General features: G+C 38.9%; 1 protein-coding gene across 1 annotated transcript; it reads left to right on the top strand.

The window, feature by feature from the left end:
* The first annotated feature begins 4,336 nt into the window (after window positions 1-4,336).
* man2c1 (mannosidase, alpha, class 2C, member 1) lies at window positions 4,337-13,132 on the top strand. Its single transcript, XM_017485741.3, has 26 exons — window positions 4,337-4,817; window positions 5,135-5,260; window positions 5,350-5,473; window positions 5,559-5,629; window positions 5,926-6,103; window positions 6,229-6,418; window positions 6,519-6,625; window positions 6,790-6,900; window positions 7,349-7,441; window positions 7,617-7,733; window positions 8,248-8,343; window positions 8,428-8,573; window positions 8,753-8,876; window positions 8,983-9,104; window positions 9,183-9,268; window positions 9,470-9,631; window positions 9,923-10,005; window positions 10,094-10,188; window positions 10,314-10,418; window positions 10,521-10,677; window positions 10,769-10,912; window positions 11,025-11,134; window positions 11,203-11,282; window positions 11,372-11,514; window positions 11,588-11,691; window positions 12,945-13,132. The coding sequence occupies exons 1-26, from the start codon at window positions 4,717-4,719 to the stop codon at window positions 13,051-13,053; spliced, it is 3,084 nt and encodes a 1,027-aa protein (XP_017341230.1). The 5' UTR covers window positions 4,337-4,716; the 3' UTR covers window positions 13,054-13,132.
* Window positions 13,133-13,421: the final 289 nt, after the last annotated feature.

The raw sequence follows: 13,421 nt of genomic DNA, 5'->3' as shown, positions 1-13,421 counted from the left end.
CGTGTGTGTGTGTGTATATATATATATATATATATATATATATATATATATATATATATATATATATATATATAGTGTATAGTATATTATATAGTGTGTGTGTGTATACATATATATATATATATATATATATATACACACACACACACTCATGTATGGATGGATGGATGACTGGGCCTAAGCGTGCATGGATTGCTCTCGTTTGCTCAAGTTTTCTCCTAGCCACATTCCAGTACGGACTTCTCCCTTTGATTTATTTTTAAATAAAGCTGCCAAAACCCCAAAAGCCAACATAATTCTGAGTGGGGATACAGTGGGAAATGTATCACACAATATAGCGTATGCATAAGTATGGGGTTAAACAAGTTCTTCTTCTCATTTCTTGCATTCACTCTCCACGACAATCACATATACTGTACATAGACAGGAGTGCTTTTTTTTGGAGGTCATGTGCAGATTTAAATGGTCTCATGTTGGTATGTTCTTCATCTGTGTGTGGTTCCCCTAGACCATGACATTTGTGTCTCCCCATCCATCCAGACGTAGGTAGTGGAAAAGCTCAGCCACTGTCCGAGTACATTATGGATCACTGCTAATCTGGGGTGGCGTGAGACGGGTAGTTAGGTTGGTTCCACCCTGTGTTTAGTATTGTGCAGCTCCGTTGATTCGAATAATGAAAGGGCACTATGCCTCATGCAAATAGAGCACAATTCATTCCCACTGAATATGGCACAGAAATGCCTCATTGTTTCTTAGGCTGCACGTGGGTTCACCTTTGACCTCAATCCCCCCAACCAATCACAAGACAAACTCCCATGCATTCCCATTGCTAATGCACTAAGTGAAAGTTGGTAATGGCTTATATGGGAAAGAAGCAATACTGACTATAACTGTGAAAAAGATATTGCTGGAAGTATTACTTAAATATTCGAGTACTACGGTAATTTCATCACAACTCACATGCTTTATATTATCATACTGATCAAAATTAAGTATTTCACAGTATTTTATACACATAATGACACATGTTGGATTTGATGCAGATATCATCTGTGTTAACCCATGTCTCAAAATTCAATATGCATTCCCTTCATTTAAATCCTTCAATTCCAGAGATTAAGCTATACATTCCCTGAAAGTATTTGTACAATATCAAAGTTATGGAAATGACAGATAATATGTTTATTTGTGTGTGTGTGTGTGTGTGTATGTGTGTGTGTGTGTGTGTGTGTACGTGTGTGTGTAAGTGCGTGTGTTTGTGAGAATAATTTCACCATGATGTTTAGGTTAAATATATGGTGGAACTGTTATTATATTGTTTCAATGAACATGCTTATAATTTCAGCAAACTTTTGTTTAAAGGAAAGTGGCAGACTTAAAAACTGGAGCAGCATACATGATTTATTTTTTATTCTACACAAATTTACAGCCACTCAACTAGCAGGCTACAGTAGGCCTTGCTACAAAACTAGGAAATAGATTTAACACAGGGTATAGCACACATCTGTTCTGTTCAAAGCTGTATTTCAACTCATAAATGAATCTGAATGAGAGATGATGAGAATCTGATTTATAAAGACATGACACTGCAAAACAGTCATTATCTAGTGTAAGACATTACCTACAATCCAGTGGCAAATTTAAAGGAGATAAACAACCATAATAGTATCAGTCATGCATCTCACATAAGATGTATAAGCTGAGATTAGAGCAGGACATCATGTCAGATTCTTAGACCTTAACATGAACGTCATACACTGATGTCACACTGTCTGTTAACTTTCATGTTGTTATGATTCACTGAACATGGGGTAGGCTAATGAAGAGCTGTCCTGCTCTCAAGTACATCACTGATGGCAGTCTGCCAACTCAAAGTATGCTCTTGTATTTGATATAATGTACTTCTGATGTCCTTGACTTTTAAGGGGATGGAAAGGCCAGAAGTGTAAGATGAGCTTCAAAGGTTAAATAGACTGAGGCTACTGGATAAAAGTGCACGGATTACATGACTCTGTCCCAAAATTACTCTTATCTCACAAATATAGAACCAACCATTAGCCTCAAAGTGAGATTTCCAAATTCAAAATTAACAATTAAATTGATATAAGTTGCTGAGCTGGTAATAGGCCAATCACCATTCTATCACCAGTGTTATAGATATTGAGAGGGTAAGAAACTTACATCGACTAGAGGAACTGCCAAACTGAAACCTGTAAAAGTTTGAAACATTAGTAAAATTTGTCCTATTCCATGATCTTCTCAGACCCACAAGATCTGGAAAGGCTGCAGACATAGTGGAAGTAACTGAGATATATACAGTATAAATTAATATATTAATTATTATTATTTTATAATAATTACATTGGCACCCTGTCCAGGGTGTACTCCGCCTTGTGCCCGATGCTTCCTGGGATAGGCTCCAGGTTTCCCCATGACCGTGAAGGAAGGATAAGCGGTATAGAAGATGGATTAATGGATGGATGGATATAATAATTACAATGTTATAATTTTAATAATAACTTTTGTCAGATGTATAGTAATTAGCAAATTTTAAAAATTATTTCAATGCTTATATGATGTATGTATGATCAATAGTTCCAACAATCCAAAATCCATTTATAGAGTTTTGGGCTAAAAATATACTTTTATATTTAAGACCTTGCAACAACTTAAAGAGTGCCCTATGGAAGTATAATAGTGCCCAATGTCAGGCCCTCTACAGACTTTTGAAGTATTTTGACTCTTTTTAGGCAAAGTCCCAAATGTCTTCCTAACGATTATATAAATCACTACGTAGAGTGTAGATTAACTAACCCCTAAAATTCCAACCCCACTTTATTAAAAAAAAAAAAAAAAAAAAAATACTCTGGCTCTTACACCTCTACTCTGCACACTTTGCTTCTCTAGAACTCAGTTATAAATCTCGCATGGTAGCACTACTTGTATTGTTCTCTGCTTGACATATCGCTTTGTTTGTATTTCCTCATCTGTAAGTCGCTTTGGATAAACACGTCTGCTAAATTAATAAATATAAATGTAAATGTAAATGTAGATGGAATTATTCTATACCCTATTAGCGCACCTCTGTGGGAAGGGATCCATTTAGACTTCAGCCTTAAAAGTTATGATTTCACAATTACAAGTTATGTAGTTACAAGTTAATGTAGTTGCTTTTGTGAGTCCTTGAATTAATTTTAAAAATCATTCAAAATGTGCACCTTTTCTAACGAAAAGTGACACAATTTGAAAAAGCATGATACACGCTTAAGTGGAGTTCATAACTAAACTCAACAAAAAAGAAACGTCCTCTCACATTCAACTGCTATTATTTTCATAAAATTTCTTAACATGTGTAAATATTTGTATTAACATAAAAACATTCAACACCATCAGAGTCAGTGGTGGCTCAGTGGTTAAGACATTATGACAAGTTCAAATCTCATCACTGCCAAGCTGCCACTTCTGGGCCCTTGAGCCCTTAGCCCTCAACTGCTCAGTTGTATAAATGACACAAATGTATGTTGCTCTAATGAACAAGTTTCACAGACACTTGACAAAAAGAAATGGAATAAACAAAGGGGGGGAGGGGGGTTGGGTTCAATATTAAAAGTAACGGTCAGTATCTGGTGGTCTCCACTGCTTTAAGCACTACAGTGCACCTGATCCTCATGGACTGCACCAGATTTGTCAGTACTTGCTGTGAGTTACCCCACTCTTCCACCAAGGTTCTTGATCACCTCTGGGGTTGACATGGTTACATGTCATTTTCCACTGCAAGGATGATCAGCTGTCCTTCCTGTCTCCCTGTAGCACTGTCATAGGCGTCTTACATTACAGACATTGCAGTTATTGCTCTGGCCACATCTGCAGTCCTCATGCCTCCCTGCAGCAGGTCTATGGCATGTTCATGGAGATGAGCAGGAACCCTAGATATCTTTCTTCTGGTGTATTTCAGAGTTAGTAGAAAGGTCTCTTTAGTGTCCTAAGTTATTGTAACTGTGACCTTAACTGCCCACCGTCTATAAACTGTTAGTGTCTGAAGGACTGTTCCACAGGTGCATGTGCAATAATTGTTTATGGTTCATTGAACAAGCATGAAAAACATTGTTTAAACCCTTTCCAGTAAAGATCTGTAAAGCTTATTTGGATTTTACAAAATTATCTTTAAAATACAGTCTCCTGAAAAAAGGACGTGTTTTTTTCTCTTTTTTTTTTTTTTGGCTGATTTTACTGTGTCTACGAAGTTGCATTTAAAGAGAGCACGTTACACGTTACCCATTTACTGTTCCATGCTTTTATTTTGAAGCGCTCAGGCGCTGTTTGATGACGTCATCGCCGCTAGACGGCCTCTCTGTTCTTCGTTCCTGTTAACGTTTAAACAAACAAACCTTCGAGTTCATCACTTCACAATGGAGTGTCAGTGTCCCGTAGCCACATTAATAACATAAACCGCGCATGTCTTCAACAACAACGATAAAAACGGCCTCTTTAGGCTTCCGTACCTTTCTCATCAGCCAATCATTGACTCACTGATCATAGTCTTGAGTCTCAGGATATTGCTATAGTAATAATAATCTCAGGTGCTTTTGAAGAACCGATTTAACCTGTGTATAATTATCACGATTAGTAAAATCTGTCACGCGTCATTTTTTTTCTTGGATTTGTTAAGCTGGGCACGGAATCGGTTCAGTGATTTGAACCAGTTTGTTTTCAATCATGTTTCACCGACCGGTGCTTAAAAACAGACGGACTCTTCTGGAGCGGGCAGAAAAGTTTATTTCTGATGTGTATTTCACTGACTGTAATCTCAGGGGAAGGTGTGTTGAAATGTTATTTCTAGTTTTGTTTTGTTTCGTTTTGTTTCGTTTTGTTTTGTTTTGTTATGGCTGCTATGTTGTAACGTTCAGCATGTGTTCTGATTGACAGCATGACTGATAAAATCTCACATTTATGGATTATAACATGAAAGTCTGCTTTTCAGATAAATAAAATAAAAATTAAAGTTCTCTAGAGAATAAAAAAAAGTTTGCAAAAATGTTCTTAAGTGTCCTCTGTACTCTGGCCTTCTGATAACTCCTGTGATTTTATTAATTTACAGCAGTGACACCAGTAAAAGTTTGTTTATTACTTTCAGACTTTATGGAGAAACCTGTTCTCTTGAGTCTCTCTCAGTGTTTCAGACTGCAAAACGTATCCCATTCACAGAGGCAGTTCAGCAGAACTTTGAGCCTTGCAAAGTTGGTGATGCATTTGGAACCACGTAAGGTTGCCCTGAACTTTAAGTGTTTTTTTTTTTTATGTGGCACCAAAATGAGAGAACCTTTAAAATGGTGCTCATTTTTATGGCAGGTGGTGGACTTGCTGGTTCAGACTAGTCCTAAAAATTCCAAATGAGTGGAAAGGGAAGGAGGTTCATCTGAGATGGGAGAGTGATGGAGAGGGAATGGTATGGCGAGAACAAGAACCAGTCCAGGTAAATGATTTTGGAATAACAAGACTAGCAATATGAGTAGTCATTACTCTGATTATTTTTGCAACCTACAAAAACCTTTTGTTAGGGTTTGACCAAAGAAGGTGAAAAGACGAGCTACATCCTGACCGAGTGCCTGAAACAGGATGAACCCCACAGGTTAGTTATGATCCTGTTAACCAGATTCTTTAATGTGGATTTTGGAGAGAACAGACTGATGATGAAATATAAAGAAGAGTTAGGAGTCAAATGAAAGTTTTGGGAGCATAAAATTGTAAACAACCAGCCTGCAACATCAACCTCCCTACCTCCACCCTTTTGTCTTGCTCTCTCTCAAATTATATCTGCCCCTTGCATCCATCAGCCTAGGTCACTAATCTCAGACATGATATCATGGTTGTTGTTTTGTTTTACTCTTCCCTTCATCAGTCTGATTTTTCATGAATGTGTTACAGCATGACCCTGTATGTGGAATTAGCTTGTAATGGATTGTTCGGGGCTGGACAGGGTTCCATGATAGCGGCCCCTGACCCGAACAGAAAGTACACTCTACATAAGGCTGAGCTTGTTGTTTTTAATCAAGATGTGCAGGAGCTTCTCACTGACTTTGAGATGCTTGTGGACCTTGTTAAGGTAAGAGACACTGTTCAACTGTCATGTCATATTAACTGGATAACATTTCAAATATTTGAATTGACCTTTCATGGTGAAAAAAAGCATTTGGCTTATATTCTTAATCTTTTTTTACTTTAACTCAGGTGCTAGGTGAAGGAGACCAGCGTGGATATCAGGCTTTGTTTACAGCAAATGAGATGGTAAATCTATGTGACCCAGCCAATCCCAGCTCTTTCTCTTCAGCCCGCAGCCTGGCTCAAAAGTTCTTCAGCCAGAGGAATGGACAAAGCCAACACATTGTGCATGCCATGGGCCACTGTCACCTTGACACAGGTTTTAAACTTCACTTCATCATACCTGCATAAGTGGTGATGCTGGGTAAAAAAGGGGACTACAATTCACATTTGATGTTGCTGGTGTTTTCTTTTCCCAGCCTGGCTGTGGCCATATGAAGAGACCATTAGAAAATGTGCACGCAGCTGGGTCACAGCAATCCGCTTGATGGAGAAGAACCCACAGTTTATCTTTACTTGCTCACAGGTAATTAAATACGTCCTTTGCTTTAGAGGAGCTAGACTTTCTAAAGGGGTTTTGTTTTGAATCGTTTCAGAAAGAGAAATCCTCTGCTGTAGAGTTCTTTAAGGTTCCCTCAGAGGGATGGACTAAAGCTGAAGGACCCATTAGTCTGTATGTTTTTCATTTAGGCGCAGCAGTTTCAGTGGGTGAAGAGCTGGTATCCAGGCCTGTTCTCCCAGATTGAGCACTTTGTGCAGAAACGACAGTTTATTCCAGTTGGAGGCACTTGGGTGGAGATGGTGATCATTTAACTTTATTCAGTTTCGTAAAGCACAGACATGTTAATAAATGTAAATAACATGTCCTGCAAAAAAAAACAAAAAAAACAAAACAAGGATGTGTTTAAAGACATGAGATTCTTCTGAAGTGGATGTAATAAGACTTTGACTATATTTAGCAGCTATATTTAGCAGCATTCAAATCGTCCTTTGTTAAGTTAAGAATAAAACTTGTCAGGAAGTGCTGTTAGCAGAAAATGGAGGTGGTGTGAGGCAGCACAATGCTAAGCAGAGTTACTGTTAATAGCCCATATTTGGTATCAAAGATTACATTGTTGTTGTTTTTTTCTCTTCTATTTGTATGGTGTGTCTGGCATAAAACTTTGTGTGGTATAATGCTTTTTCTCACAATATCAGACTGATGTTGCTTAAAATAGAAAGTGATGCAGTGTTTTTTTTTAAAATTTAGGATGGCAACTTGCCTTCTGGAGAGTCTATGGTCAGGCAGTTTTTAGAAGGACAGAACTTCTTTAAAGCAGAATTTGGACAATACTGCAAAGAGGTAAGTTTAGAACAACCAACTGAAGCAGATGTTTTCATTATGAGAGAACATTAATTGCCATTTTATATCATGGGATTGTCTTACAGGCATTTTCATGATGAATCTGTATTGATTTTTTTTTTTGTAAACTCTGAGGAAGCTATCTTTGTCTCTCTGTATTTTTATTTCCCCACAGTTCTGGTTACCTGATACATTTGGCTATTCTGCGCAGCTCCCTCAGATAATGCAAGGCTGTGGTATCTCCCGCTTTCTCACTCAGAAATTAAGCTGGAATCTTATCAACACATTTCCAGTAAGAATTGGAAGTGTTCATCACACCCATATGTGCTTTTTTTAACAGTCCATTTCAGATGTAATTCATTTTTTGCTGTTATAATAATCGCCACTCTTCTGGGAAGGCTTTTCACTAGATTTTGAAACATATTTTGTAGTGATTTTTAGTCACGAGCATTAGTTGGATGAGGAGCAGTCAGCATTCCAATTCATCCCAAAGGTGTTCAGTGGTGTTGAGGTCAGGGCTCTGTGCAGGTCACTTGAGATCTTCCACAACCTTGGCAAACCACGTCTTAATAGACCTCAGTTTGTGTACAGAGGCATTGTCATGCTGGAACAGGTTTTGGGTCTCTTAGTTTCAGTGAAGGGAAATTGTAAAGCTAGTTTGGGGAAGGCTTGTATATGGGTATGATGGTCCAAATACCTTTGACCATATAGTGACCATATGGCTTTTAAGTTACCTGTAAACAGTGACACAGTTAACTTCACTCTTGATCATAATGTGATGAATAATTAAACTCTCTTTCTATCAGCATAACACTTTCTTTTGGGAGGGCATTGATGGATCCCAAGTGTTAACTCACTTCCCACCCGGGGACACCTATGAGATGAAGGGTAAAGTTGAGGATGTGAGTGAACATTTACCATAAAACTATTGATGATGGTTCCCTCTAGTGGTCAGTGTGATTCATTCCTCTCACTGTATTCCACAGCTAATCAAGACCCTCAGGAACAACAAAGACAAAGGGCGGGCAAATCACAGTGCAGTACTGTTTGGTTTTGGTGATGGAGGTGGAGGACCAACCCAGGTCATGCTGGACCGCTTACAGCGCGTACAGGATTCAGATGGTCTACCCAGGTCACTTCCTGCTCCATGAGTTCAAGTGAAAAATAAAAAAAGACATCCCTTTTCCTCTAGCCTAGTCATACCAGAATGACAAAACTGACATGACTGTGTTCAATGATGCCTATTAACACTGAGCACTGCAAGCCTTGCTCTGATTAAAAATAAAAATATTTGAATGTTTAATTCATCAGGGTTCAAATGTCCAGTCCAGATCTTCTCTTTTCTGAACTTGAGGCCGACTCTGGACTCCTGTGTACCTGGTCTGGCGAGCTCTTTCTTGAGCTGCACAATGGCACGTACACTACTCAGGCAAAGGTATGTGGTCATCTATCAGGAGAACACATCTGATATTCCTTCCCAGGTAGATGCTTGCTCTGTTCCTCAAGACCTAAGGTGACCACGGTGCATGTTTTTGCCATAGATAAAGCTGGGGAATCGTCAGTGTGAGGCCCTACTGCATGATATTGAGGTGGCCAGCTGCCTGGCACTGTGTAAAAGCCCAGGTTTCTTATACCCAGCAAAAGAGCTTCAAAAATCATGGAGGTAAAGCCTTGACAGAAGACTTTAAGTGACCTGGACTCATTCGGTTACTGGTCATATTGTCTTCTGATTTCCTTGTAGGCTTCTCCTGCTCAACCAATTTCATGATGTCATTCCTGGCAGTTGCATTGAGATGGTGGTAGAAGATGCACTAAAATATTATAAGGGTAACCTTCCACTCTTAGCATCCATACTGTAATATAAATCTACGTCTGTAGTGTATAAGCTACTGTATACTCTATTATTGTACACTATTATTTTCTGTAAATTGTATACCCATTTTAACATTGCAAAATAGACTGATGTGACTATTTGTTAATTTGTTAATGCAACCAAAATCAGAAAAGCGTTTTGTTTTTTAAATCAAGAAATTCAAAACACTGGCTCCAGACTCCTGCTTTCTGCCTGTGATGGGCTAAGATCTAGTCCCCAGCTTGGAGCAGGCACTAGGACGGCAGTTCTCAACACACTCTCTTGGGAGCGCACTGAAGTCATAGAACTACCAGAAGAGGGTACTCAGAGAAAACTAGGTACTCAAACCTGTGGTGTTTTCACCTTCACAAACATCATCAGGGCATTGTCAGCAAACCATTTTTTTTACAGTAATGTTCAGGCTTTTGATCGTTATTGACTTTTATCTTTCTTCCTGCTGTGGTAATTTTTAAGTTTTAAAGCATTCACCATAAAATGTGTCCGGCTTCTGTCCCACATGGGTCCTTTAGATAAAGGCATATTTTTTTCACATGATGATAATGACAATAGACTTAGAATGACAGCAGGTAGGGCTGAATAATAAAGTTTAACTGCTCTGTTTTCCTCAGTCTTGGTGAAAGCCCCCAGTGTGGGGGTAGCTCTGGTCTCAGAGTCTGCAGAACCAGCATCTGTTGTGACTGTAACAGTGCAGGTATTGTGTTCTGCAGTACAGTTTTCATTACAGAAAATAGTTTACACCCCCACACCACTGCTTTAATGAATGGCTCTCTCACTTACAGCCTGATGATACTATCAGAATGGACAATGGGATTTTGAAGGCCGTCTTGGACAAAATGGGCCGTTTGGTGTCCCTGCTTCATGTCCAGACAAACAGGTGAGGTCATACTAAGTAAAATCTCTGTGATAGGAGCAACTGCATATAAATCATTTTCTATTTTGAGAGCGAGGGGGGAAAAAAAAGATTGAAAAACATTTATGTATTATGTACTCGGTTTATAGAGAGGCCATTTCTGAGGGCTGTTTTGGAAATCAGTTTGTGCTGTTTGATGACATTCCTTTATACTGGGATGCATGGGATGTGATGGACTACCATCTTCAGACCAGGTCATTTTAAGCACATATCATATCATCCCATCAGATCTTACTAACATCTAAGAGTGATGCTAGTCTGCCCTATAATGTGTATGTCACGCACACTGTTTGCAGGAAGCCTGTAATAGATGTGGAACAGCCTGCTGACGTGCTGAGCTCTGGAGGGCTGCGAGGAAGTGTGACCTTCTCCCTGTGCATCAGCGGGAAGAGTAGCATCACACAAGAGGTCATACTAGATGCCAACTGTCCCTACATCAAGTTCAACACACAGGTGAAGAGAGCAGAACTCTTTTTATAATTATTGACTGCAAATCTCATGACGTCATGAAGCCCATGCTTAAGTGGTGAGAAATGTTTTTTAGGTGGATTGGGCAGAGGCACATAAGTTCCTCAAGGTGGAGTTTCCTGTGCAGGTTCGCAGTTCCAGTGCCACCTACGAGATTCAGTTTGGTCACCTGCAGAGACCTACGCACAGAAACACATCCTGGGACTGGGCTCGCTTTGAGGTGCTGAGTACACAATTGTTGTTATGTGTTAACCGCCTTTAAGCACATAGATAAAAATTTCAAAGCTATTAACAAATTCCATACACGATTTTTCTTTCATTCATACCTCTAGGTGTGGGGTCAGAAATGGGCTGATCTCTCCGAACATGGCTTTGGCGTGGCTCTTCTGAATGACTGCAAATATGGCCACTCTGTTCACCAGAATATCATGACCTTATCCTTGTAAGTTCACTCACTTTGAAGCATGTGTCCTGTTAAGAAACTTGTTTAAACCTCTTCTCTCCCCTCAGACTGCGAGCACCAAAAGCACCTGATGCCAATGCAGATATGGGACATCATCGGTTTACATATGCAATCATGCCACACAAAGGTGGGCCCTTACTAATTCACTAATTCATCATTTATTAAAAATAATTCTCCAATTAAAGTCATAACTCTCATGACACACTGGCTTTTCAGGCTCTTTTCAAGATGCGTCAGTCATCCAACACGCCTACAACCTCAACTTTCCGCTTCATCTGATTCCTGACGTCAACACCATCAGTCCTTGGAGCACGTTCAGCATAAGCTCAGCAGCCGTCATTGTGGAAACTATCAAACAGGTATCTAGGCGTGTTTGTCTGAATTGTTTCCTTCCCATTCTGTCAGTGCTGAGTCCATTACTCTCTTCTGCAGGCTGAGGGAAGGAAGAACATCCTCGTTGTCCGTCTGTATGAGTCTTACGGAAGCAGTGTGGCTGCAGTTCTGTCTACCTCCCTCCCAGTGCGAGAGGCTTGGCAGTAAGTCTGTGTACATGGGTGCAGTAACAGGATCATATTCACAACAAACAATCTTGAAAACTAAAAGCAGCTTTGAACTCTTTCCATGTGTATGTCCAAGAGGCATTCACATAATATTTTAGCACTAAAATCCGGCCATAAATAAATAGCTATTGGGGCTTAAACAATCCCAAGTATGTGATGCAGGCAAACCATGGCTCATTAAAGGAAAATTGTTTGAAAGATTTTGACAGACTATTAAGACTATCATTTATCAACTATCATCATGTATCATCTCAGTCTCAAGGATTTTGCAGTGATTTGAAGGAAGTTGGCTTACTAAAATAAGATCAAGTTCCCAGCACTCCTACTACAATTACCAGAAACACAGTCATTTTCAAGTCCTACTTCACATCAACAGGAAATGCCCTCTGTATAGTATTCATTGTCTAACAATTTTTGTCTACATCAGCTACTAAGCCATATCACTCTAGAGTAGGGGTTTTCAAACATCTTATAGTAAGGAACCCTTTTAGCTGTATAAAAAAACCCCAAAACACTATTTAAATAAAAATTTGGCTATTCATTGGAGCCTTTCCACCCATAGAACCCATTATTTATTAAAAGTATCTTTAGATTCCATTTAAACATTTTTATAGATAACAACTTTGGATATGATTTTCTCCCACTGTAATAAATTATTTTTTTTTTTAAGTCATGGACCCCCTGGATATACTTCACTGACCACTGTTTTTCCCGAACCACACTCTGAGAACCCTGAGTCTAGAGTAGTCTGTTAATTAAGTAGGTTGCTTAAAACAGTACTCTTTAATAATTGCAAGTAGTTTTAAGTAAATACTCCCTGTCTTCTTAATTTGCCATGTGCCAAGTTGACAATTAGCCATGCCTTTATTTGAATTGGCTACATAACTCTCTCCTCTCCACTAATAGCTGGTGTGTGTTGGGTGTTCTGGTACACTGTGGCTGCCATCACATCATCCAGGTGGATGTGGTGGTTGAGGAGACCCCCCCCCAAATTCTTTGTAAAGCGCTTAAAAGCGCTATATAAATGTAACTAACTAACTAGCGTTATTTTTTCAAATAGTAAGCATTATGATTTTGTTTATGATTTCTGTCCTTTAACCTTTCTTTACTTCTTAAGAATTTAGTCCTTGAAAATCTTTAGCAATTTCTTAGATAGGTTGTAATGACAAAACATGGGCCTCTGGTTAATGATGTTACTGCAACTAAATGTTTTCTCCTCTTTTTACCAGTTGCGACTTGCTGGAGCGTCCTGGTTGTCCTATTGCTGTCACTGACTCTGAGATTTCCCTCAGTTTTAAACCATTTCAGATCATCTCACTCCTGTTGCAGCTACACTGAACTTAACCAGTCTTAACCATATTTGGTGGAAATAACTTTAAGAAACTTTATTAATAAAGTCAGTTATTTGAATTGTTAATATATTCTTGTTTTATTTATCAATCAAGTTCAAAAACTTTTGAACACTGAGGTTTTAAAAATATTTTATTACAGTTTACCCACTATTAAACAGGTGTTCCGTTAAATACCTACATAAACTATGTGGCCAAAAGTATTAGGACCCCTAACCATCACCCCCATATGTGGTTCTTATAACTGTTGCCACAAAGTTGGCACACAATTGTCTAGAATGTCTTGTATAGTATGTTTTTGTATGCTGTAACATTGATTTCTTTTCACTGAACTAACGGGCCTAGGCCAAAGCTGTT

The sequence above is a fragment of the Ictalurus punctatus genome, chromosome 14 (genome assembly GCF_001660625.3).
Source record: "Ictalurus punctatus breed USDA103 chromosome 14, Coco_2.0, whole genome shotgun sequence".
In the NCBI taxonomy this organism is placed as follows: domain Eukaryota; kingdom Metazoa; phylum Chordata; class Actinopteri; order Siluriformes; family Ictaluridae; genus Ictalurus; species Ictalurus punctatus.
The sequence above is the reverse complement of the archived record's forward strand: the minus strand, read 5'-3'. Positions and strand labels throughout refer to the sequence as shown.